The following is a 27,606-nucleotide window of genomic DNA, read 5'->3' as shown; positions in this document are numbered from 1 at the left end:
TGTGTGTGTGTGGTAGACTTGTTCTCTCTGCCACACTACACACTCTCACACTTGCGCGCGTGCGCACATACCCACACACCCACACACACACACACCAATGTTACATATAATTAAATGCAGAGATGAGTACCCATTTGAGTTTTAGTACAAATTATTGGTGGAAACTTATCTTCCATCACAGGAGTATTGCCTCCTTTGTTGTGTGCAGGTCTGATTGACCCATTACAGGAATGGTGTGGAGGCTTTGGAAAGGGTACAGAAGAGGTTCACTAGGATGCTGCCTGGATTAGAGGGTATGAACTATAAGGAGATGTTGGACAAATTTAGGTTGTTTTCTCTGGAGTGTCAGAGGCTGAGGGGAGATCTGATAGAAGTTCATACATTTATGAGAGGCATAGATAGGGTAAACAGCCAGAACCTTTTTTCCAGGGTAGAAATGTCAAATATTAGAGAATATGCATTTAGGGTGAGAGGGGAAATGTTTAAAGGAGATGTACGGGACAAGTTTTTTTACACAGAGAGTAGTGGGTGCCTGGAATGTGCTTCCATGGGTGGTGGTGGAAGCGGGTACGATAGTGGTGTAGACACATGAACGTGCAGGGAATGGAGGGATATAGATCATGTGCAGGCAGAAGAGATTTGGTTTAATTTGGCATCATGTTCAGTACTGATTTTGTGGGCCAAAGGGCCTGTTTTTTTTTGCTGTACTGTTCTATGACTCCCCTCAATGTACCTCCCTCCTCAGTCAAATAAGAGGATCCAAAGACGTATGGGTAGGTTAACATGGGCATAATTGGGCGGCGTGGACTCTTTGGGCCAGAAGGGCCTTTATTTACCGAGCTGTAAATAAAGTTTTTAAATTTTATTAAACAAAGCTGTTGACATGTAAATCTGAGTAGAAAGAAGAAACCAAAGAGGAGACTCCTGTTCAGTCTGAAGCAGCATTGAAGTGTTAGTGTAAGAGAACCAGTGACAAATTCACAAATAGTCAAATAATTAATTCAAACAAGGTCTTTCTGCTTTAGTTCCATGACTTCATTTTAGCTAAAATATCAGATGTGCAGGAAATTGCTTTGCTTCAAGCTCTTATTTCATTGCTTTTTGATGTTCTCTTGGCACATCACTTCTGCTGTGAATGTTTCCACCAGAACTCTTGGACCAGCCATTCACCCTTTTTGCAAAGTAATTTCTTTCCAAGATATATTTTCTTGTGCTTGTTGCAGTGAAAGACGGGTAGGGGTGGAAAATACGGTCATTTTAGTTACCCAGTGAAAACAGTAGGCTTGTTGACAGTAGTATGTCCAGACAGATTAAAAGTCTGTCCCAAAGTCTTACTATTAGCAATATTTTACACAAAGAAGTTTAATCTGATCCTAAATGGTTCCATGCAATTCTCCCTCTCTGCTACTGAAAACTGTCTTTAATCGGTTTATTATTGTCACATGTGCCGAGGTACAGTGAAAAGCTTTGTTTTGCATGCTGTCCATACAGATCATTCCACACATAAGTACATCGAGTACAAAGGGAAAAGCAATAAGAGAATGCAGAATATAGTGTTACAGTTACAGAGAAAGTGCAGTGCAGGCAGACAATAAGGTGCTAGGGCCATGACGAGGTACATTGAGAGATCAGAAGTTTATCTTTATTGTACAAGAGGTCTATTCAATAGTCTTATAACAGTGGAATAGAAGCTGTACTTGATTCTGGTAGTGTATATTTTCAAGCTTTTGTATCTTCTACCCAATGGAAGGTGGGAGAAGAGAGAATATCTGGGGTGGGTGGGGTCTTTGATTACGTTGGCTGCTTTCCCAAGACAGCAGGAAGTGTAGACAGAGTCAATGGACGGGAGGCTGGTTTCTGTGGTGGATTGGGCTGTGTCCACAACTCTCTGCAATTTCTTGCGGTCTTGGGCAGAGCAGTTGCCATACCAAACTGTGATGCATCCAGATGGGATGCTTTTTATGGTGCATCTATAAAAACTGGTGACCTTGCTCTCTCTCCTTCCCAGTTCTGATGGAAGATCCTGAACCTGAAACATTAACTGTTTCTCTCTCCATAGATGCCACCTGATGTTTACAGCATTTTCTGTTTTAATTGCAGAATTCCAGCATCTGTAATTTTTTGATTTTTCAGAGCATAAGATGTCCTAACGATTGTCTCTGACTCAATGTTGGATGACTTGGTCACCAAGGTTTACCAACTCCAGGTTCTCTCTCACCTGAGATTTGGATAGGAGCTAATTAGGAACAGTTTTTGCGATCATGGGCCTTGCTGAATTGAACGTCACAGAGTCATAGAGAACAGAAATGGGGCCTTCAACCCACCACATCCGGACTGACCATTGCACCCATCGATGCTAATCTCAATGGTAGCATTTGGTCTGTAGACTACTAAACCTTGGCAAACAAGTATTAGTTTAGATGCTTCTTAAATGTTATGAGAGTACAGGGCGCCCCAGGTTATGAATGCCCAACATATGGACACCCATACAGACAAACAAGCTGCCATAATATTATTCAATTCAGGAGTCCGACGTGTGTATGTATGTATGTTTGTTCCTATGAATGGCAGAACTCATCCCCCCACCTCTCCCCCCACCTCTTCCCCCCCCACTCCAGTGATTGTTCTTTCTTATCAGTCTTGTGGTCTTTTGCTGCCATTCATTACAATACCATGGAGGTGTAGTTACCATATCGAGTGTTTTTTTCATATTATCTGACTTGCGGACAAAATCAACTTATGGAAACCATTCTTTACCCACCTGTTTCTGCCTCCACCACCACCTCTGGCAGCACATTCCAAATTATAATCACATTCTGTTGAAAAACTTTCCCCTCAGATCTCCTCTAAACTTTGAACCTCTCACCTCACATCTACACCCTCCTGTCTCATACACCCTACCCTGAAAAGTCTCAAAGTCCTTTCACCAGCAGCGGTAAGACAACTTTTGCCTCACTTTTTGGCCAATTTTTACATCGACACACGGAAGGGAGTTTAACTGGTTTTTAACATTTCTCATCCTGGCTCCTGGCGGGGATATGGGCAATTGTGAATTTTGGGCTTTCTTCTTTTACAAAAATGTCAAAAAATAAACAGCAGATGCTGGAAATCTGAAACTAAATTGAAAAATGCTGTAAACTCTTAGCAAGTCAGGCAGCATCTGTGGAGAGAGAAACAGAGTTAACATTTCAGGTTGGTGACCTTTGTCAGAAATGGAATAGAGAGGAATTAAAAATTATTTTTACACACTTAAAGAGAAAGTCTGGTGAGTTACAGAAGGGATGAGGGTTATAGCAATGACGCCAATTCCCTGCCCACTAGGAGCAGGTAAGGTTGAGGCCAGACCTTGTGTTAGCTACCAAGAGAGAGTGGAACACTGGTGCAGCAGTTAGTGCTGCTGCCTCACATCTCCAGTGATCCAGGTTCAATCCTGACCTGCAGTGCTCTCTGTGTGGAGTTTACAATATCCTGACTGTGATTGTGTGGGTTTCCCCTGGGTGCTCCAGTTTCCTCCCATGTCCTAAAGACGTGCAGGTTGGTGAGTTCAATGGCTACTGTAAATTATCCCTTGTGCAGGTTAATCACACAGTCAACCAGTGGGTACGAGAGGGGTAATAAGTAGCTGGGCTGCAGCACAATAGGATTTGGACTGATGGATCTTTCTGCTGGGAGCTGACAGGGTGAGAAGCCTCCTGTGTCTTGGTATCAGTTTATTATTTTCACTTGTACCGAGGTACAGTGAAAAACTTGTCTTGCATACCGATCGTACAGGTCAATTCATTACACAGTGCAGTAACTAAGTAACTTGGTAACTAAGCCTATTGTGTGACTCTTTTGGTATGAATTGAGACAGCGGAGAAGAAATTCCCCTTCTGTTATTGGTGGTAATCACAGAAGTTATGGCCTGTCATGTCCAGACTGACCAAAGGTGGGCTTTGGCTAATTCCCAGCTCCCAGCTGATATTCCACAGCCCTGCAGGTTATGCTCTTGAAGTTCACACCTGGCTCCTTACTAAATGCAGTGAAGGTTGCTGCCTCCGTCCCCATTTTAGGTTGTGAGTTCCAAACCCTTGCCATTTGTTCAGTATAATAATTCTTCTGAATTCCCCTTTAATCCTTCAATAAATACGTACGGGTTAGGAAGTTGTGGGCATGCTATGTTGGTGCCAGAAGCGCGGCAACTTTTGCAGGCTGCCCCCAGAACACTCTATGCAAAAGATGTATTTCACTGTGTGTTTTGATGTACATGTGACTAGTAAAGATATCTTATCTTAAGTTAAGTCTATGCCCCTCCTAGTTATGGCTGCCTCTGCCTAGGAGAATAGATGCTTTCTGCTTAACTTGTTTCAGCATTAATAATTTTATCCTAGTGGGTCCACCAATCACCTCGGGATCCGGTTTCACTACTCCCCCTCTCTTCTTTAAAACAGCCATCTCCCCTCTCCACTCTCAGTCCTGTTGCAGGGTTTCGACGCAAAACGTCGACAATTCCTCTCACCCCCATAGATGCTGCTTGACCCACTGAATCAGAGAGTCATAGTCATACAGCACGGAAACAGGCCCTTCGGCCCAACTGGTCCATGCCGACCAAGATGCCCATCTAAACTAGTCCCATTTGCCCGCGTTTGGCCCATATCCCTCTAAATCTTTCCTATCCATGTACCTGTCCAAGTACCTTTTTAAATGTTCTTGATGTACCTGCCTCATTCCATATATTGACCACCCCCTAGGTGAAAAGGTTGCCCCTTAGGTTCCTATTAAATCTCTCCCCTCTCACCTTAAACCTGTGCCCATTCATGAGACATGATCTTGTGCTGACCATCACTAATCAACCACGTATAGGCTTGCTGGTCTATTGTTCTATTCTTTGCAGCCCTTCTTAACTAAAGGCACCTCCTTAGATAAAAGTCCCTTCAGTAGGCTGTGTGTTGCTCCAGATTCCAGCATCTACAGTGGGTGCTAGTGTCCTAGTGGGTGCAGGAATCTTGACTGTTTGATTGGCTTTATTGGAGCAGTACAACGAGCAGTACAACAGGCAGTAGCTAATGAGGAGGAATTTCTACCTCAGAGGCTGGTCAAATAGTGTTTCGTGCCTGCAGAGTCATCTACTGTGGGCACAATGCTATGCAAACTAACAATGAATGGAACAATTCTAACCCAGTCCTTGTTTAACCTTATTGAGCAATGGCGGATAAACTCAATGAGGATTTAACACACGATGAAGCGCACATCCATGTAATCAATCTCAGGATATCCTGCCAGCAGAGTTTGGTTAAAACTTCTCCTTAAAACTCTAGTGTTGCCCTTCTTGGACCCAGAATTTAACTGTGTTAAAAGTGAGAGAATTCTCGTGAAAACTTTTAAATTGAAGAGGACAAAAAAACATGTAGTGTAATTTTAAAGAGCTCTTTCTTTCTTTTAAAGAAAGAGCCACTCTCCAAAAATCATCTCCAGTTATCTCTTTTAGATTACTTGTGGTGCAAGCCTTCAGTACAGGGGTTTGAACATCTGTCTACAATTGAGATCTCACATGAGTGCCCCTCCTAACCGTGTATACCCAATGTAACTTCCCAGTGGGAAATGACTGACAAATAATTTGTAAAAGTACTTTTCATTGGTCCAATGATGTAGTGTGTTGTATGCCATTGCAGTGTGGAGTGAATGGTTTGGATTAGCTATAACATTATTTGTTTAGTCTTTGTCAATTCCAGTCTCAACAAGTCCAAAGCTGTTCTTGCTTTCCGTTTACTAACCACTGGCATGGTAGTGTAGCGGTTAGCATAACGCTATTACAGCGCCAGCGACCCGGGTTCAACTCCAGCCGCTGTCTGTAAGGAGTTTGTATGTTCTCCCCGTGTCTGCGTCCAGGTGCTCCGGTTTCCTCCCATGTTCCAAAGACGTACGGGTTAGGAAGTTGTGGGCATGTTATGTTGGCGCCAGAAGTGTGGCGACACTTGCGGGCTGCCCCAAGAACACTCTACGCAAAAGATGCATTTCACTGTGTGTTTTGATGTACGTGTGACTAATAAAGGTATCTTATCTATAAACTTAGGCACGTCCACAGTTCTGTTGCCTATATCCTAACATGCATCAAGTTATACTTAGTCATTGTTGACCCACACTGACGTGCCTTCAATGTTTGCCCTCCACCCATCCCCCCCCCCTTCCCAATATTTGTTGCCCTCTTGATGTTACAGCTCTGTACCATAATTGCGCTGCCAGGGGTGGTGGTGTAGGCAAATACGATAGAGGAGTTTCAGAGGCTCTTAGATAGGCGCATGGATGTGCAGGGAATGGAGAGGTATAGGGGCATAGCATCACGATTCAGGGGAGTAGATTTAGGATGGAGATGAGGAGGAATTGCTTTTCCCAGAGAGTAGTGAATCTATGGAATTCTCTGCCCGGGGAAGCAGTAGAGGCCACCTCAGTAAATATATTTAAGACACAGATAGATTTTTACAGAGCAGGGGAATTAAGGGTTACGGGGAAAAGGCACGTAGGTGGATCTGAGTCCACGGCCAGATCAGCCATGACCTTATTTAACGGCGGAGCAGGCCCGATGGGCTAGATGGCCAAATCCTGCTCCTATTTCTTATGTTCTTGTGTTCTTATGATATGGATTTTGTGCCGGGAGAAGGGATTAGTTTAGTTAAAAGTTTAATTAGTTAGGCACAACATTGTGGGCTGAAGGGCCTGTGCTGTACTGTTCTAGGTTCTAATTCTGTGTAATCACCATTTCCATCCTACCTCAGCCTCTCCATCCTGACCTCCATCACCTCTAGACTCAACTATCCGACTGCCCTTCTGGGACCTTCCCCCAAACCTGAACCACCCGGAATGTACTCCGGTACCTTACTTAACCCTCAGGATATGTTCCCAGGAATCCGTGCAAGAAGAGGTAGCAATACCATGTGTCACTGGCAGCAGTGTTGACTTCCACTGTGGCTTGTTGTGGAGAGGCCGCCCGGGAGGGTGGGTGTAGGGTGGACTGGGGCGAGGGGGCGAGGCTGCTCTGATCTGAGACATGGGGGTTCAGGGCCGCCCTCTGGCCAGCATGCCGAGGGAGAGTCATTCTTGGCGACTGGCGGCATCTGCTCCATCTAACAGGAGGCCATGAGCGAGACAGTCGGATCCAGGAAGTCTGCTACACCCGGAGAAGGTGTTACTAGTCCTTAGCAATGGCCCATTACAACAGGAACTTGTGTTGGGTTCCTGGCACAGCAGTATACAACCCCTGTAGGGGTCTTTTACTGAGGTACAAGGGACCATGTACCTGTGAGTGTTCAGACTGGAGCACTGGGAACATGATATTGAATCAGCAGCAGTAACCATATTTTAATCTCCATCCCTCACCCAGTGCTCACTGAGTTACACTGACCCTCAGTCAACAACACCTGACTAAAGATCTTGCCACCCTTGCATTCGCTGGTTTGTAGTTTTAAAACTTAATTTTAAAAGTATCATCGTAGAGTCATACAGCACGGAAACAGGCCCCTCGGACCAACTGGTCCATGCCGACCAAGATGCTCCCATTTAAGCTAGTCCCATTTGCCAGTATTTGGCCCATAACCTTCTAAACCTTTCCTATCCATATACCCGTCCAACTGCCTTTTAAAAGTTGTCGTTGTACCTGCCTCAACCACTTCCTCTGGCAGCTTGTTCCACATAGATACAACTCTTTGTGTAAAAAAAAAGTTCCAATTGAATCTCATCTTAAATCTCTGCCCTCTAGTCATGGAGAGAAATACTGCAGAAACAGGCTGTTCGGCCCAACAAGTCTGTGCTGACCATCAACCACCCATTTACACTAATCCTAAATTAATCCCATTTTTTTATTCTTCCCACGTTCTCTTCAACTGCCCCCAGATTCTGCCCCTCACCTACACACTGGGGGCAATTAATCTACCAGCTCGCATTTGGAATATGGGAGGAAATCAGAGCACCCGGGGGAAACCCACGTGGTCACAGGGAGAACGTGCAAACTCCACACAGACAGCACCCGAGGTCGGGATTGAACCCGAATCGCTGGAGCTGTGAGGCAGTGGCTCTATTAGCTGTGCCACCGTGTGGCTCTTGTTCACATTGCCGCCACCTCCCTGCCCCTATCTCCCACCATCTCCCTACCTTCACACACACACACACCAGGTCTACAAGCTTCCAATTCTAATTTCTTGAGCATTTTATTGCTCTTCCAGTGGTAGCAGTGCCTGCAACTGCCTGGACGCTCCCTCCCTCCCTCCCTCCACCTCGTTCTCCCTTCTTGAAGCCTTTCTCTGAGACCGAGAACTCTGTCACCCTCCAAGTGACTACCCAAATCGCCAACTATGGGGTGCTCCCGTGAAACATCTTGTGTGCTTTGCTGCATTACAGGTACATATTATTGCTTATGGTTCTGTATGGGATCAATCTTGAATAAAACAGAATTAAGTTAGAAAATGGTAAGCAAGGAATGGGAGGTGCCACCTCAGGAATGTATGGTGACTGCTCTGCCCGGGACTGCAAGAAACTGCAGACAGTTGTGGACACACAGAAACAAAAGCCTGAAAGCACGTACCACCAGGCTCAAGGACAGCTTCTATCCCGCTGTTATAAAACTATTGAACAGTTCCCTAGTACGATAAGATGGACTCTTGACCTCACAGTTTACCTTATGACCTTGCACCTTATTTATTACCTGCACTACACTTTCTCTGTAGCTGTAACATTTTACTCTGCATTCTGTATTGTTTTACCTTGTACTACCTCAATGCACTGTGTAATGAATTGATCTGTATGAACGGTTTTTCACTGTACCTCGGTACAAGTGACAATAATAAACCAATTCCAATTCCAACATATGTTACGACAAGCCTCTGGGGACAGAGACTTGTACTGACAGCTGAATGAATAGAAAGTGTTAGCCCAGCTGTAACAATGTGGAGGGGGTAGGGGGAGGTTGAGGGTGGGACACAGCAGTAGATTCTGTCCTTTTTTCAGACGAGGTTCACCTCGTCCACAATGAATTCTACATTCTGATGCTTGTCTCTGACTGTTTGTCCCACAATGGTCCATTGATCAGTCTGGGGTTTCACCAAATTCCTGCTTCCTCATCACAATGAAGGAGTTCGGATCATAGCACGGATGCAAAATTCAGTGCAACATGGCGGCATGGTGGCACAGCTCATGTCCCGACCTCGGGCGCTGTCTGTGTGGAGTTTACACGTTCTCCCTGTGAATGTGTGGGTTTCCCCAGAGTGCTCCGGTTTCCTCCCACACTCTAAGGATGTGCAGGTTGGTAGGTAAGTTACCTCCAGTGTGTAGGTGAGCAGTAGAATCTGGAGGGAGTTGAGGGGAATAAAAAATGTAGGATTGGTGTAAATGGGCTTTCCCCGGGGTAGGGGAGCCCAAAACTAGAGGGCATAGGTTTAGGATGAGGGGGGAAAGATTTAAAAGAGACCTGAAGGGCAACTTTTCCATGCTGAGGGTGGTGAGTATATGGAATGAGCTGCCAGAGGCAGGCACGGTAGTGTAGCTGTTAGCGTAATGCTTTACAGCACCAGCGACCCGTGTTCAATTCTGGCCACTGTCTATAAGGAGTTTGTTCGTTCTCCACGTGCCTGCGTGGGTTTCCTCTGGGTGCTCCGGTTTCCTCCCACGTTCCAAAGACATACGGGTTAGGAAGTTGTGGGCATGCTACGTTGGTGCCGGAAGCGTGGCGACACTTGCAGGCTGCCCCCAGAACACACTACGCAAAAAGATGCATTTCACTGTGTGTTTCGATGTACGTGTGACTAATAAAGATATCTTATCAGAGGAAGTGGGTGAGGCAGGTACAATAATATAATTTAAGAAGCACTTGGATAGGTACATGGAGGGGCGGGACTTGGAGGGATATGGGCTGAACGCAGGTAATTGGGATTGGCTGGGTGGGCACAGTGGTTGGCATGGACTGGTTGGGCCAAAGGGCCTGTATCTGTGCTGTATTGCTCTATGGCGCTATAGGTGGTTGATATATAGGCTCGATGGACTATATGGCCTGTTTCTGTGCTGTATCTCTCACTGATTCTGATGACAATAGGCGTGACTATTTTCCACTGACAGGGTTGCCGGTAATAGATGCACACAGATCTAAAACAATTGACAAAAGAATCAGGGAAACAGGAGGGTCAGGAAGTGAGGAGGAGAAATTATTTCACGCGGTGAGTTTGCGTGCCCCAGAGTTCTGCAGAGTCGACAGTGACTCTCAAAAGGGAGTTGAATAAATAGTTGCAGGAGTATGAGGATGAAGCATTTCTATAGTGCCTTGCACGTCAGCATGCCTCAACGTGCGCTACAGCCAGTGATGAACTCTTGAATGCTGGTCATTCCTGTAAGGAACATGGAATCCAAATTGTGGGAAATGCACTGAGTTAACGGGGTAGCTCTTGCAAATAACCGTGGCAATATTAATGGGCCGAACAACCTTTGCTGCTGTACAAATCACTGAAATCACCTCGGTTACAGAACCTTTGAGCTTCTCTTTGTAAGATGGAGTCTCATTTCAGATGAGTCTTGGTCAGATTAGCCCCTTCCTACCTGTTGGCTCTTGCCCAGCGCTAACACTGCACTTAAACAGCTATCTCCCTGGCACGTCATATGAAGAATTCCAGTGGAGTTGCCCAACAGCCTTTCTGATGCCAGGTTCCCTCCACTGATACAGCCAATCTTAATTGGCAAGGCCAGATTTGTAGCTGCAGGCTGCAGTCTGAGTGAAGTGCTGTCCACTTTAATTCTATTCAGACCCTCACCAGGTCTGGGAAACGCAAGATCTTCCCAAACACTGGATGGTACTACATTTCCGTCAAGGTGTCTTTCTGAATGCTAATTCCTGATGAGGTGCTTCTTCAGATTGTCATCTCCAACTACCATCCATTTCCACACAGAGGGAAGTGTAACGGTGATCTCTGAGGTCAGGTCCAGTAACAAAGCTTCAAGTCTTGCAGCAACAAGTCACATCGCTGTCTAGCTTTGATCGGTCTGTCAATAACCCTAAAACGCAACATAAACAAAATGTAATTTGTGGATGTTGCTGACAAATGAGATTGAAGATGCTGGAATCTGGAGCAACACACAAAACGCTGGAGGAACTCAGCAGGTCAGGCAGTCAATTTCCCTCCACAGATGCTGCCTGACCTGCTGAGTTCCTCCAACATTTGTGTCATTGAGTCATAAAGAATGGAAAGAGGCCCTTCAGCCCAACAGGTCCATACTTACTGTGTTGCCCAGTGAGCTAGTCCCATCAGCCCACATTTGGCCCAGAGCCCTGTGTTGCTTGTGGAGGTCTAACAAATTTAACATTATTGAAACAAGACCGTTTTTTAAATCTTAAATTTTGGCTGAATCTTGTGTGCTGGGTAGACCAAAATTAATCTTTGATTTTTGAGCTGAAAGTGTTCAGTAGTACCAGAGTACAACATATTTTTACTGTAACATGCATTTGACACCTCAGGATAAACTTTCTAGGCACTTGTCTCTGTATAAAAGAAAGAAAGAAAGATATCTTTATTAGTCACATGTACATCAAAACACACAGTGACCTGCAAGTGTCGCCACGCTTCCGGCGCCAACATAGCATGCCCACAACTTCCTAACCCGTATGTCTTTGGAATGTAGGAGGAAACCGGAGCACCTGGAGGAAACCCACACAGACACGGGGAGAACACACAAACTCCTTACAGACAACGGCCGGAATTGAACCTGGGTTGCTGGCACTGTAAGAGCGTTACGCTAACTGCTACACTTCCATGCCTGCCTGGTAGTGTAGATTTGGCATCGTGTTCAGCACAGCCATCATGGCTGAAGGGTCTGTTCCTGTGCTGTACTGTTCTATGTTCAGTGTTCTATCATGAGCTTCATAGTTTGTTCTATGTGGGAAGGGAGGGTGAGGGCAGGTTTTCATTTCTTCAATCTGTATTCTACCATGGTAGCAACAACTTGCATTTCACAAGGCCTCCCTGATGTGGTAAAATGGATTAAAACACTCATGGGAAGGATGTGATGGTGTTAGAGTGGGAGTGGGAAAGAGTGCTGAGGATATCTCCAGGCTGTAGAGATGTAGTTATGAGGAGAGACTGTCTAGGCTGGGATTGTTTTTTCTGTTGGCCTTGAGGAGATTGAAGAGAAGTTTAACTGAGACGTCTGGAGTTATGAGAGGCCTAGATGGGGTGAACAGTTTCTCTCCGACACAGTGGCGCAATTGGTAGTGTTGCTGCCTCAACTGTGCCATAAACCCAGGTTCGATCCTGATTGCAGGTGCTGAGTGAGTGGAGTTTGCACGTTGTCCCTGTGACTGTGTGGGTTTCGCCTGAGTGCTCTGGTTCCCTCCCACCTGCTGAAAATGTGCGGGTGGGGAGATTAATTGGCTGCTGTAAATGGCCCCCAGTACATAGGCAAGAGGTAGAATCTAGAGGGAGTTGATGAGAACATGGGGAGAATTTTAAAAAAAGGATTATTTAAAAAAAGCATAAATGGGTGGTTGATGGTTGGCATGGACTCGATGGGCTGAAAGGCCTGTTTCTGTGCCGTATCTCTCCAAGACACGGAGCTCCAAATGAGCATTGCACGGCAAATGAAGCTGTTATGTGCACACCTGATGTGAGAAACACAACAGTGGCACAAGTAAGATTTGGAACATGATATGTCCGGTGATTGTGATTTGACCTGGAAATAATCATAGTCACGTTGTGCTGAAGAAAAAATAGGTCTTCATGTACACTGTGCGACTGACTACCAATGGCGTGCAATCGATCTCTCAGCCCATGAATGTAAGCAAGGCTTTAATAGATTGGGGAGGGCATTTGGAAGAAGCTGAATGGCCCGTTCCTTTAAAAGTTTTATCAAACCCTTATTTTATCAATGGTTTGTGGGTGTAATTTAAATTGTTCGTCTTTAATCTAGTTGACATTCATCCCCGGGGCTGTTGTTGCATCTGCATTGAATTAAGCAAATTACACATCGTCAGAAATGGAACAGACTGCTTCAAGACACATATTTTTCCTTCTTTGCGAGAGAAAGCGGGTGTTTCTTTTGTTCTGCAACCGATAAATGTTTTACCCGAAAGTATCACATTGAAAGAAGCCACACGCCCTCCGTGGCACCAGTCAAACTTGCGTTCAACCCCAGCTCTGTGAAGACAGCAGATTACAAGGCAGATAGCAAGCAGCATTGACGACATCTGCCTGCCTGCAGCCAAAATAAATCAAATGACTCCATAGGTGTGCATTCTGAAATCTGATGTGGAGAAAATTGACAGCACTCCAGGCAGTAATTCTTTCCTTCATTGTTTTTTCACCTTTCACATCCTTGAATGAGTTTTGTTGTCCTTCCCTCAACCCGTGGCCTGGAGTTTCCTCTGATAGTCCAGCAGAATTAAGGTGTAAAAGCAGTGTTTTTAATTTGACTCATCACCAAAAAATGTGCACATGTTCATTGATGTCTGCCAGTTTTCTCCTACATCGACACCATTGGAAGCCTCTGCTTGAATCCCCGACCTGTGGACAACCCCAAACATCCTTTGGGAGACCAGCGGGATGGATGGGGGTGGATTTGCCACCTGCTGCGGGACTGCAGGGATCTTCTGCCGGGTGGGAATGGGGCCGTCTCTCCCGAACCTCATCCCCCTCCCGAGCCGCAACAATCGGGGGCCGGGTGGAGCTGAGCAGACTCGCGCGCTCACTCACTAAGTCAGTGAGGCCGGCTGGCGGCCGCCTTTCCCCCACCTGCTCGCCCTCCCATCACTGCTGTTCCTGTGACCCCCTCCCACACACTGTTGTTTCTTTCCAACTTACGAACAGTTCAGGTTACAGACTGTTCTCAGGAACAGAGCCCTGTTGTAATCTGGGGACTGCCTGTAGTTTCTTTTCTTTATGTTAATGTGCTTTAGTAGTGCTGTCTTTCAGTGAAGACACTAAATAGACGTCCAGTCCCCATACAACGCCATGGACGTCCAGTCCCCATACAACACCATGGACGTCCAGTCCCCATACAACGCCAGGGACGTCCAGTCCCCATACAACGCCATGGACGTCCAGTCCCCATACAACGCCAGGGACATCCAGTCCCCATACAACGCCAGGGACGTCCAGTCCCCATACAACACCATGGACGTCCAGTCCCCATACAACGTCAGGGACGTCCAGTCCCCATACAACGCCAGGGACGTCCAGTCCCTATACACTTCCATCCCCCATCAGGAAGGCCTTGGGGTTCTCTGTTTCTTTCTAGAACATAAATTTTTCTCTCATCTTGTTTTACGTTAACTCAATGGCCTGGTTACCCATTGGGCTTGATGCAAGATATCCTTTGTGCCCATTTTGAAGAACCGCCGGTGAGCTCTCTCCATGGCCCTGGTCAACGATGACCCCTCAATCAACATTAACGAAGCTAAATCTCAGGTCTAACTCATGGGTCTGTTTGCAGGAGCTTTCTGTGCTCAGATTGGCTGACATTGTACTTAGAGACACAGAGTCATACAGCACGGAAACAGGCCCTTTGACCCAACTGGTCCGTGCCGACCAAGGTGCCTATCCAAGCTAGTTTCATTTGCCTACCTTTGACCCATTTCCCTCTAAACCTTTCCTATCCATGTACCTGTCCAACTGTCTTTTAAAAGTTGTTATTGTAGTTGCCCCAACCACTTCCTCTGACAGCTCATTCCACATACATACCACCCTTTGTGTGTGTAAAAAAAACATTGCCCTTCAGGTTCCTATTAAATCACTCCCCTCTCACCTTAAACCTCTGCCCTCTAGTTCTTCCCCTGGGAAACAGACTATTTATGCCCCGCATGATTTTATACACCGCTATAAGATCACCTCTCAGTCTCCTACATTCCAAGGAAAAAAGTCCCAGCCTGTCAGACCTCTTCCTATAACTCAGTCCCTCGAGTCCTGGCAACATCCTTGTAAATCTTTTCTGAACTCTTTCCAGTTTAATAACTTCCTTCCTACAGCAGACTTCCATTCAAAGTCTGCCTGTGATAGGCGCTTAAACCTACAGTCTTCAGATGTCTACCACCAGAGTAACAGCTGACATTCTATAAAGTGACATTGCAAGTCCTTTAAAATGATGTCTTTTTAATCTTGCTCCTGAAACAGGTCTCTCCACTGTGCCAGAGAACATTCCCAAGGATACCACACTGCTTGACCTCCAGAACAACAAGCTCACGGAGATAAAAGAAAACGACTTCAAGAACCTGAAGAACCTTCATGTAAGTGGGCCTGCAACGGTGACTTGCAGCTTTCGTTCCTGAGGTGATCACGGAGGGTAGGTTGACCCCAAACGAGAGCAGCAGTGTTGAGGTCTCAGCTTTCACCTTGAACCTGCCTCGTTTTGGCCTTTCCTTGATTTCTGGTGATGCTTCAGCCTGTGGGGAGGGGAGCAGATGGATCCAAGGGTCCATTGCGGCCATTGCTGTGTACGGGCAGAGAGGACTTAGGGGGTGTGTCCATTCCAGTTGCTTGTCTCACTTCTCTGGTGACGCTAGTGCCTTGGGATCCCTGGAAAAGGATTATGTGGTCATATAGTGGTCCAGCATAGAAACGTGCTCACCATCGAGTACCAATCCACACTAATCCCATTCACCAGCACCTTGTCCACAGTCAATTAATTGGTAAATGGTTTATTATTGTCACATGTACTGAAATACATTGAAGATCTTTGTTTGCGTGCCATCCAGACAGGTCATTCCATACATCAGTACATCGAGGTATTACAAAAGGAAAACAATAACAATGCAGAATATAGTGTTACAGTTACAGAGAAAGTGCAGTGCAGGCAGACAAATAAGGTACAAGGACCATGACGAGGTAGATTAAGAGATCAAGAATTCATCTTTATTGTATAAGAGATCCATTCAAAAGTCTTATAACAGTGGGATAGAAGCTGTCCTTGAGCCTGGTGGTACGTGTTCTCAAGCTTTTGTATTTTCTGCCTGATGGAAGAGGGGAGAAGAGAGAATGTGAGGGGTCTTTGATTATGCCGGCTGTTTTCTCAAGGCAGCGGGAAGTGTAGACAGAGTCAATAGAGGGGAGGCTGGTTTGTGTGACGGACTGGGCTGTGTCCGCAACTCTCTGCAATTGCTTGCAGTCTTGTTCAGAGCAATTACAATACCGAGCTGTGATGCACCAGATATTATCACAAGACAAAGGAGCAGAGGTAGGCCATTCGGCCCATCGAGTCTGCTCCGCCACTTCACTGAGCTAAACTATTATGCCTTGATGATTCAGGTTATGCCTTGGTGATTCAAGTGTTCCACTGATATTCCTAAGGCTTTCTGAGACCAGGGGAGCCAGATTGTTTGGTGGACAGGGAGACTAACATTTTTTGCATCTTTTTTATTTTAATTCTTTCAGAATTGGGCAGTTATGCCTGAGCCACTCCTGAGAAAAGAAGATGTGTGGTCTTCCTGTTCAACATTTTTAATGTCCTAAACAAATGAATCAAATAGTTGAGTCTCTGATGGAAATGGGGCATTCTCATCCTTGTTACCAAGAAGTGGGCAGGAGTTCAGTCAACAAACTGACAGTGAGAAGGCCTGGGTAACAGTCACATGGAACAGCGATTTGAAAACCCGCAGTGGTAGCATAAGAATTTTAATTTGGCTTCAAAAAGGAGTTTGGAACAAAATACTGTGATCTGGAAAAGCGATTCTGGAAGTGTTTTCTTGTTCTGGTTCACTTGGAAAAATTCGGGGAATGTCGTTTCCACTCAGTCTTTACCTGAACGTGTAGGTTGGAATCTGTATTCCCTTGGGCTTAGAAAAATGCAGGGGGTTCAAAAGAACGGTAGCACAGAATTGGAGGAGGCCACTTGGCCCTTCATGTGCTTGCCAGCCATTGAAAGCTAATAAGCTTTAGTCCCATTTATCAGCTTTTAGTCTGTAGCAACAAAAAACATGTGCTGGAGGAACTCAGCAGGTCAGGCAGTATCTGTGGAGGGAAATGGACAGTCGATGTTTTGGGCCAAGACCCTTCATCTGGATTGTGCATTTCCCTCCATAGATGTTGCCTGACCCACTGAGTTCCTCCAGCAGCTTGGTTTTTGCTCCAGATTCCAGCATCTGCAGTCTCTTGGCTCTCCATTTTATTGTAGCTTGTAAGTTCCAGCACTTTGAAGTGGACATCCAATCATTTTTTAAGGAGGGTTTGATGAGGGTTACTGCCTCTTCCATTGAAACTCACAGAATCCTTCGAGGGATTCACAGGGTCGATGTTGACGGTGTCTGGATGGTGTAGATCTGGGGACTGTGGTTGCAGAGAAAGGAGGAGGAGGAATGTTTCTACACAGGGAGCAGTAAATCTTTGAAATTCTGAAATCCAGATGGCTGGGGAGTTAAAGCTAAAACAGAGATTTTTGGATCTGAGGAAAATTAAAGGACGTGGAGATTAAATGAGAAAGTGGACTAGAGCTGAAGGTCAGCCAATATCTTACTCAGTGGTGGAGCAGGCTGTAGAAACCATATGGCCAACTCCTCCTATGGAGTTAAATAGCTTCAACTTATTTTTTAATTATCTGTCTCCTAGTCAAAGGTTACTGAAGCCAAAATACACATGATTTCCAAAAGGAGAAGTCTGTCTCCATTCTTTCAGCTACAGGTACCAAACCATGAGTGAGGTAACTGTCTCCAAGTGCAGAATTACATTAGGCTGCCAAGTCTGGATGCATTTGGAGAGGTTTAATCACATGGTTCCTTGCCTCCAACTACTGTGCCTAGTCAAACAGGCCCTTCCCTTATCTCCAATGCTTTTATTGGTATTAAACCAAAGTATTGAAAGGAAATATAAAAGCACTCTGGGCTAGGATATGCCCTCTAGTGTATTGTGATGTAGGATTGGATTTGTGTTTAATTCTGGTTCTGAAAATTGAATGTTGGAAGTGGATATGTTGTGGGTTATATTCCACTAACACAGGATGAATTTCTAACCCTTTTTTAGTGGCCTTTTTTTCCAGATGCTGCTTAAGTCCATGGCCATTCTCCCAGATGTTGCTTACACCTATGGTCTTTCCCCCAGTTGTTGCCTACACCTATGGCCACAGGATTAATCTTTAATTCCTGAAAAATTCAGGTGGTTTTGGAGAACTAGTAACCCTGAAGTCCTAAAGCCATAAGAAATAGAAGTGGGATTAGACCATTTTGGTCCCTTCTGACAAGACTGGTGCTGAGCTCACGTTATACCTTCCTGCACTAACCCTGTATCTCTCTAATATCAAAGAAAATCTGTCTTGAATATGTGTGGCTGAGTCTCCATAATCCCAGGGAGGAGAACTTCCAAAGATTCACCACCCTTTAGCTGAAGAAATCTTTTCTCATCTCTGTCCTGAATGGCTGACCCCTTAGTCTGCGATGACGACCCCAAGTTCTGGAAGGCCCTATCAAAGGAAAGATCAATTCCATATCCACCTGCCAAGCCCCTTGAGAATTTTCAGTTTCAACGAGATCACCTTTCATTCTTCAAAGCCCATGAGTGTAGGTCTAGTCTGCTTAATTTCCTCATAAAACAGTCCCACCATCCCAGAATCCATCCATTGGGTGCACTCTCTCTATCGCAAATCTACCTTTCCTTGGGTAAGGAGATAAGACCTGCACAATATATTCCAGATGCTGTCTCAGTAGGGTTCTTTACAATGGGAGCAAGGCTTCTCTACTCTTATACTCAAATCATCCGGCAATAAAGACCAATATTGCTAGATCTTGCTCAAAAATGCCCTGCATTTCACAACTTCCACAGTCTTTTGTCTATGTTCTTACTCTCCAACTGCTCCCATTTACTCAGCAACCAGATAACCTTGTTTGCAACTTATCCCCATGGTCACCCTGGTTTTACCCTATCAGACACATCCCCTTTCCCCACCCTCCCTGCAGCTTAACAAACTTCCTTTGTCTCCTTCCCCGGTCTGATGAAGAAGGGTCTTAGGCCTGAGACGTCAACTCTGTTTCTCTTCCCACAGATACAGCCCAACCTGCTGAGTATTTCTAGCATTGGGTTTTATTTAAGACCAAGATACCATTTTCCTTCCTCACTGCTTGCTGATAATGTTCCATAACTTGTGAGCAAAGACACTCAAGTTCCTCTAAACACAAACACCCTTCAACTCTTCACCTTTTAAACATTTACCCACCTATTTTTTCAACTAAAGTGACGACACACATTTATCCATCTGCCATGTCTGTGCCCATTCACTGAAGCCTCTCTGCATCCTTCTCCCTGCCCACATCACTACCTAACTTTATAGCCTTAGCAAACCTGGATACATTACAGTTGATCATCTCATCCTAATCATTGATGTAGCTCGGGCCCCAGCACCAAATTCTATAACACCCACAGGTCATAACATACAAACTTGAAAATAACTGGTTTATTCCAACTCTTTGATTTCTCTCCATTAACTAATCATCAATCCATGCCAGTATATTACCTCCAAAACAGTGCGCTCTAATTTTGTTTCATATGCTGTACCTTTTTTAAGCAGGTCCTAGACCCAAAGTGTAGACCATCCTTGTGCCTCTACGACCCACTGAGTTACTCCGGCAGTTTGGTTTTTGCTCCAGAGTACAGCATCTTCAGTCTCTTGTTTCTCCACTTAAGGCCTTCTGAAGGTCCAAATGCAGCATGTCAACTGGTTGGCTTTCTCTCTTCTGCTTGTTACAGCCTCAAAATATTTGAACACTTCAATTCTCCCTCTCACTTCAATTCTTTCTCCCATTCCCGCTCTGACCTATTGGTCTGCGGCCTCCTCCACTGATCCATTAAGAACCAACGTAAGCTTGAGGAAAAGCACCTCTCCTGTCTGGGCACATTGCAGCCTTCTGGACTTACTTGAAGTTGTGGAATTCAAAATTAACTTGATTTCTATGTCTGTATCAGTTGTCCATCCGTGATACTGGTTCAGCTTGATTTTGTTGCTTAGCTTTTTGTTTTGCCAATTATTTTTCTTTTTATCTCTCTGGGAGTGGAGGACATGTCCACCTTACCTGCCAGGTATGTTGACCTGCTCTGCATTTCATGACTCCCACGTACTTTTTTTCTTGGTTCTTTTGTCTATGTTCTCACCCTCTAACTGCTGCCATTCACTCACTGACCAGATGACCTTGTGTACAGCTTATCACCATGGTCACCCTGGTTTTACCCTATCAGAGACATCCCCTCCTCTACCACCCTCCCTGCAGCTTAAGGAGCTTCTTTAGTCTCTTTCCCAGTTCTGACGGATGGTCTTCGAACTGAAACATTAGCTCTGGTTCTCTTCGCACAGATGCCACCTGACCTGCTGAGTGTTTCCAGCATTTTCTGATTTTATTTTAGATTTCCAGCATCTGCAGTTTTTGTTTGATTTTCAAATATTTTAACGGGTTTGTCAAACGCGATTTTGCTTTCATAAATCATGTCTGATACTGCCCAATTCTATTATTTATTTTCAAATGCTCTGTTATTATCTTCTTGGTAATAGCTTCCAGCATTTTGTCTACCATTGATGTTAGGCTAAGTGGTCTGTAGTTCTAGAGAAACAAAGGACTGCAGATGCTGGAATCTAGATGATGCTGGAGGAACTCAGCAGGCCAGGCAGCATCCGCGGAGAAAAGTAGGCTGTCAACGTTTTGGGTCAGGACCCTTCTTCAGGACTGAAGATAGGAAAAGGGGAAGCCCAATATATTGGAGGGAAAAGCAGAGCAGTGATAGGCGGACAAAAGAGGGGAGGCGGGGTGGGCACAAGGTGGTGATAGGTAGATGCAGGTAAGAGATAGTGGTAGGCAGGTGTGCGGGAGGTCTGTAGTTCAGTTGTTTCTTCAGTTGTGAGGTTACGTGAGATGCCAGATGCAAGAGCTTCATTTAGTAAGGCAAGTTCTTGAATAATAGCTTCATGCTTTCAATAGTCACTGCCCCCATTTCAAAACCTACTTGATACCCAGTTGGTTCTAATTAATTTATTATTAGCTGCAAGGAGAGTTTGAATAAACCTGGATTGTTTTATTTGACTGAGGGACGACCTGATAGGAGTATATAAAATTTTGAAGCATGGATAGGGTAGATAGTCAAAGTCTTGTTTCCAGGGTGGAAATGTCAAATCATAGAAGGCAAGCATTTAAGGTGAGAGGGGGAAAGTTGAAAGGATATGTGTGGGGCATGGTTTTTTACACAGAGTGGTAGGTGCCTGGAGAACATTGCAAAGAGAAGTGGTGGAAGCAGATACGATGGTAATGTTTCAGAGGCAGTTGGATAGACATATGAACAGGCAGGGGACTGAGGGGCATGGACCTTGTGCGGGTGGACTGGACTAGTTTAAATTGGCATCAGGATCAGTGCAGACATCGTGGGCCGAAGGGCCTGTTCCTGTGCTGTACTGTTCTATGAAACGAGTAGTGAGAACATTAAAAGAATTGTGCCAGAAGACATTTATAATGACCATTTTAGCCATTCCTCAAAAGTCATTCACATTTGCTTAAAAATAAAATTGATCTTCTCATGAATCAACCTTCGTAAATCCTCTTCAATGTCATTCGAGTGAAATTCAGACCTGCATAACATTTAACTGCTATGAGTCCTAAGGGAACCCAAGGAGATTACAGAACACACCTGATCAAAACCACTAACCAGGACGGTCATAAACCACTAACTTTGTGCCTTTAATTTTTCTAACTTAGTCTCAGCACCAATAAAATTCAGGTGAGGCCAGGCTAACTAGTTCTCTCTGTGGTTTCGTTATAAAGACCGTAGCAACAGCTGGTGTGCAAAGTTCAGAACTTTTAGCTGGCAGGTAATCTCTGATGTGGAAGCTTCCCTATCGCAGCGTCCACGATGAACCAAAGATTTAGTTTGCAATGAGAAAGAAACCATAACACTGCAGAATGGAAAAAATTGAACGATTCCATTAGCTTTGTGATTTATTTACCTTGTTTTTAAAAATCCCATGAAATTTGAGGGAGCACAGACTGATTTTCACTGTGTTCACTTTTCTATTGGTTATAGCCATCGAGTTATACATCACAGAAGCAGGCCGTTTGGCCCAACTCGTCCATGCTGACCAAGATGTCTATCTGAGCTAGTCCCCTTTGCCTGCATTTGGTCCATAACCCTCTAAACCTTTGCTAGTGTCAAACAATTACAACATACATAAGTCCATGTACCTGACTAAATGTCTTTTAAACCTTGTAATTGTACCCACCTCTACAGCTTCCTCTGGCAGCTCCTTCTGTACACACACCACCCTCTGTGTGAACAAATTTCCCTTCAGGTCCCTTTTAAATCTTTCCCCTTTCACCTTAAATCTATACCCTCTCCTTCAGTTTTAGACTCCCCTACCCTGGGGAAAAGACTGTGACATCCACCTTAGGTACATGCCTCATGATTTTATGAATAGAATCATTCATCGAATGATAGAATCATAGCCATAGAACCATTCAGCACAGAAACAGGCCCTTCAGCCCATCATGGCAATGATGACTATCAATTATCTATCCATATTAATCTTATTTACAGGAACTTGCTCTACAGCCTCTTAACTTATGCTCATCCAGATACTACTTAAATGTGGTGAGAGTGCCTCTCTCCACCTTCTAAGGCTGTTCGTTCCAGATTACTTCTGGCTGAAAAACTTTCTCCTCGTATCCCCTCTAGGCATGGTAGTGTAGCGGTTAGCGTAACGCTATTACAGTGCCAGCGACCCAGGTTCAAATCCAGCCACTGTCTGTAAGGAGCTTGTACGTTCTCCCCATGTCTGCGTGGGTTTCCTCCGGGTGCTCCGGTTTCTTCCCACATTCCAAAAGACGTATGGGTTAGGAAGTTGCGGGCATGCTATGTCAGCGCTGGAAGCGTGGCGACACTTACAGACTGCCCCCAGAACACTCTATGCAAAAGGTGCATTTCACTGTGTGTTTCGATGTACATGTGACTAATAAAGGTATCTTATATTATCCAACCCTTTTGCTCCTCACCTTACACCTATGCCCTGTGGTTTTAGTCATTTCCATTACTGGGAAAAAGTTTCTCACTCTATCTGTGCCCTTCATAATTTTGTAAACCTCTATCACATTCCCCCTCAGCCTCCTTGCTCCAAGGAAAACAAACCCAACCTCTGTCTCTCCTCATCTGCTCCATCCCAGGCAACATCTTGGTGAATCTCCTCTTGCACCCACTCCAGTGCAGTCACATCCTATAGTGTGGCGACCACAATGACACAAAATACAACACCAAAGCCTTATGAGTTGCTGGAGGGACTCAGCGAGTCAGGCAGCATCTGCAAAGGCAAAGGGATGGTCAATATTTCGGCTCAAGACCCTGTAACAGGATATTTTGATACAGGATATTTTGATGCAGGATCTCAACCTGAAACATCGACCATCCCTTTGCCTCCACAGATGCTGCCTGACCTGCTGAGTTCTTTCAGGAATTTATTTTTTTGCAACAAACAATCTGCTGGAGGAACTCAGCGGGTCGAGCAGCATCTGTGGGGGGGAAAGGAATTGTCAACGTTTCTGGTCAAAACCCTGTGTCGGAACTTTGTTTTTTGCTCCATATTCCAGCACCTGCAGTCTCTTGTGTGTCCCCTTGTGGCTTCCCCTTTTCCTATCTTCAGTCCTGAAGAAGGGTCCTGACCCGAAACGTTGACCGCCTGCTTTTCTCCACGGATGCTGCCTGGCCTGCTGAGTTCCTTCAGCATCATCGTGTTTTTCATCTAGATTCCAGCATCTGCAGTCCTTTGTTTCTCTAGAACTACAGACCACTCAGCCTAACATCAATGGTAGACAAAATGCTGGAAGCTATTACCAAGAAGATAATAACAGAGCATTTGAAAATAAATAATAGAATTGGGCAGTATCAGACATGATTTATGAAAGCAAAATCATGTTTGACAAACCCATTAAAATATTTGAAAATCAAACAAAAACTGCAGATGCTGGAAATCTAAAATAAAATCAGAAAATGCTGGAAACACTCAGCAAGTAAGGTGGCATCCGTGGGAAGACAACAAGAGCTAATGTTTCAGTTCGAAGACCCTCCGTCAGAACCGGGAAGGAGACTAAGGAAGCTCGTTAAGCTGCAGGGATGGTGGTAGAGGAGGGGATATCTCTGATAGGGTTAAAAACTTGCATCTCCAAAATGTTATAGTTGTACCACAAACTCCACGCTCTTGTATTCTATATCTGGGCTAATGAAGGCCAGCGTCCCACATGCCCTTTTCACCACCTTATCTGCCACTACTAGGGATTTATGGACTTGTGCATCGAAGCCCCTTTACCCCTCAATACTCTCTAGGGCCTGACCATTCATGGTGTATATCCTGCCCTTATTAGACCCCAGAATGTATCTCTGAAGGACAAATAGTAAATAAGACAGATCTTGGTCCTATGCTCATTTCTGGTTACAGATGTGGTGATTTACAGGACAGAAACAGGACCTTCAGCCCCACTGGTCTATGTCAACCAAGGTGTCCCATTCAAGCTAGTCCCATATGCCAGCATTGAGCCCATAACCTTCTAAACCTTTCCTATCCATGTACCTGTCCAACTGTCTTTTAAAAGTTATTGTACCTGCCTCAACCACTCCCTCTGTCAGCTCATTCCACACACACATACGCACCCTTTGTGTAAAAAAAAATTGCCCCTCAACTTCCTATTAAGTCTCTCCCCTCTCACCTCCCTCTAGTCCTCGATTCACCAACCCTGGGAAAAAGACTGAATGCATTCACCCTATCTCTGCCCCTCATAACTTTACGTAGCTTGTGTTTCTCAGCTTGTGTTGGGGCAGATTTAGCAGATATGAGAATGGCCCCTGAGAAAGAGAGGGATGGGGAGGGAAGAAGATTTAGACAATGAGTTAACCCTATTCCCTAAAAACTACTTTACCATACTTTGATAGTGTTAAAAGAGCATTGAAGCCCCCAAAGGCTGTTTTTAGAAGTCCTGTACACATCATGGTCTTAATTTACAAGGTCACCAGGTTCCCTGTATAACACACGCATGCCAGTTTTGGTGAGTGCTACTGTCCTGATCTAATGCAAGGTTTTAGCATTAATCTCACAGCAGCAAACCCTAGCCAGCCCTTAATTAGACATGCATACATTGTAGCACTCTTCTAGCTACTGGGGAGTGTTGCTGCATGAGCACTGTATGCAGTAATGATGGAAGGGCTGTGGGGGGAATCCTGGACAGGCTGGTGAGGAACAGCTTCCAGAGGTAGCATGTACTTTGTGCAAGAGGCTTCAGAAACCTTCAAAGGTTACAGTCTGGCAATGCCTGATAGGAGGTTACTGAGGAATTCTCCAAGGAGTAGTATTGTACGAGTACAGTGTCTGAATGCTTGCACTTTGGTGAAGCCGATAACAGAACATGAAACAGTACAGCACAGGGAAAAGACCCTGTGGCCGATGATGTCTGTCCTGAACACAATGCCAAATTTAACTAAATCTCTTCTGCCTGTACATTATCCATATCCCTCCAGTCCCTGTGTCTATCTAACAGCCTCTTAAAAACCACTATCATATCTGCTTCCACCCCTACACCTGGCAGCCTGTTCCAGGCACCCACCACTCTCTGTGTAAAAAAAACTTGCCCTGCACATCTCATTTAAACTCCCCCCTCACCTTAAATGCATGTATTGGTTTATTATTGTCACTTGTACTGAGGTACAGTGAAAAACTTGTCTTGCATACTGATTGTACAGGTCAATTCGTTACATTGAGTTAGTACAGAGCGCATTGAGGTAGTGCAGGTAAAAACAATAACAGTACAGAGCAAAGTGTCACAGCTACAGAGAAAGTGCAGTGCAGGTGGACAATAAGGTGCAAGGTCACAACAAGGTAGATCGTGAGGTCAGAGTCCATCTCATCATATAAGGGAAATGTTCAATAGTCTTATTACAGTGAGATAGAACTGTCCTTGAGCCTAGTGGTACATGCTCTCAGGCTCCTGTATCCTCTGCCTGATGGAAGAGGAGAGAGAATGACCCAGGTGGGTGGGGTCTTTGATTATGTTGGCTGCTTCACCAAGGCAGCGAGAGGTATAGACAGAGTCCAAGGAGTGGAGGTTGGTTTCCGTGATGTGCTGGGCTGTGTCTACAACTCTCTGCAGTTTCTTGCAGTCCTGGACAGAGCAGTTGCCATACCAAGCAGTGATGCATCCAGATAGGATGCTTTCTATGGTGCATTGATATTGTACCTTCCTCAACTACTTTCTCCAGCAGCTCATTCCACATACACACCACTCTCTTTGTGAAGTTGCTCCTCAGGTTTCTTTTAAATTTTTCCCCTCTCACCGTAAACCTATGCCCTCTAGTTTTTGATTCCCTTTCCCTGGGAAACAGACTGTGTGCATTCACCCTATCTATGCCTCTCATGATTTTGTACACCTCTATAAGGTTGCCCCTCATTCTTGTACATTCCAAGGAATGAAGACTGAGCCTGCCCAGCCTCTCCCTATAACTCAGGCCTCCAAATCCTGGCAACATTCCGGTAAATTTTCTCTCTAGTTCCATCTGAATCAGAATCCCACTTATTACCACTGACATATGTTGTGAAATTTGTTGTTTTACAGCAGCAGTACAGTGCAAAGACAAAATCTATAAATTACAAAGTTTAATAGTACAAAAACGGAAGAGGTAGTTTTCATGGATTGTTCAGAAATCCGACGGCAGAAGCTGTTCATAAATCATTGAGTTTGAGTCTTCAGGCTCCTGTACATCCTCTTCGATGGCAGTAACGAGAAGAGGGCATGTCCTGGATGGTGAAGGTCCTTAATGATGGATGCCACCTTCTTGAGGCAATGCTTCTTGAAGATGCCCTCGATGGTGGGGAGGGTTGTGCCCGTGATGGAGCTGGCTGAGTCTACAACCCTCTGCAGCCTCTTGCGATCCTGTGCATTGGAGCCTCCGTACCAAGCTGTGATCCAACCAGTCAGGATGCTCTCCACCGTATATCCATAGAAATTTGCAAGAGCCTTTGGTGAGAGAATAGACATGGACTCATTTTAACAGCTCAACCGAGAAGCCGAGAAGTATTCAGCTGACAGGTTAACCTAGGTTACATGCTTGGATCTTACTTAAACCACATCCCTCTGATTTATCTGGAGTCCTACCATGATAAACACTTGACGAGCAGTGCAGCTCTTTCCAAGAGCAATTCAATTGTGATGCTAGTGTTTGTGGAACAAAAAACTATTTTGTCAAATTGCACCATTTCAAAGTCTTTTTCTGTTGCTATTAGTCTTGAGTAATTTAAGGAAAGTGGGTTGGTAGAGATTGCAATCCAATTGGAGATTCTCCATCCCATGGTTAGGGCTGCAGAAAAGCAACCAGTTACTTTATGGTTCAACGCCCTCTTAGGATATAGGCATCACTGACAAGGCCAGAATTTATTCCCATCCTGAATTGTCCTTGGAGGGTGGTGGTGAGTCACTGCTTTGAATCAAAGCAGTTCTTTGAAATTGCTCCCAGAGTGTTAGGTAATGAGTTCCAGGATCTAGACCCAGCAATGAAGAAGGAATGGTAATTGACTTCAGGATATGGGGCAGAGTGTATGTTCATCTGCATTAATGGTGCAGAGGTGGAGATGGTTGACAGCCTTATATTCCAAGGGGTAAATATCACCAACAACTTGTCC

The 27,606-nt window shown here is 45.0% G+C and overlaps 1 protein-coding gene across 1 annotated transcript in view; it reads left to right on the top strand.

The window, feature by feature from the left end:
- The window catches only part of dcn (decorin), a 78,798-nt gene that overhangs the window by 31,935 nt on the left and 19,257 nt on the right, over positions 1-27,606 (top strand). The window contains exon 3 of the mRNA XM_052030277.1: positions 15,114-15,226. Coding sequence (XP_051886237.1) covers positions 15,114-15,226 — 113 coding nt within the window. The remainder of the gene's footprint in view (positions 1-15,113; positions 15,227-27,606) is intronic.

This window comes from Pristis pectinata, chromosome 15 (assembly GCF_009764475.1).
Source record: "Pristis pectinata isolate sPriPec2 chromosome 15, sPriPec2.1.pri, whole genome shotgun sequence".
NCBI classification, from domain to species: Eukaryota; Metazoa; Chordata; class Chondrichthyes; order Rhinopristiformes; family Pristidae; genus Pristis; species Pristis pectinata.
Note: the sequence above shows the minus strand (reverse complement) of the source record. Positions and strands in the feature narration are given on the sequence as shown.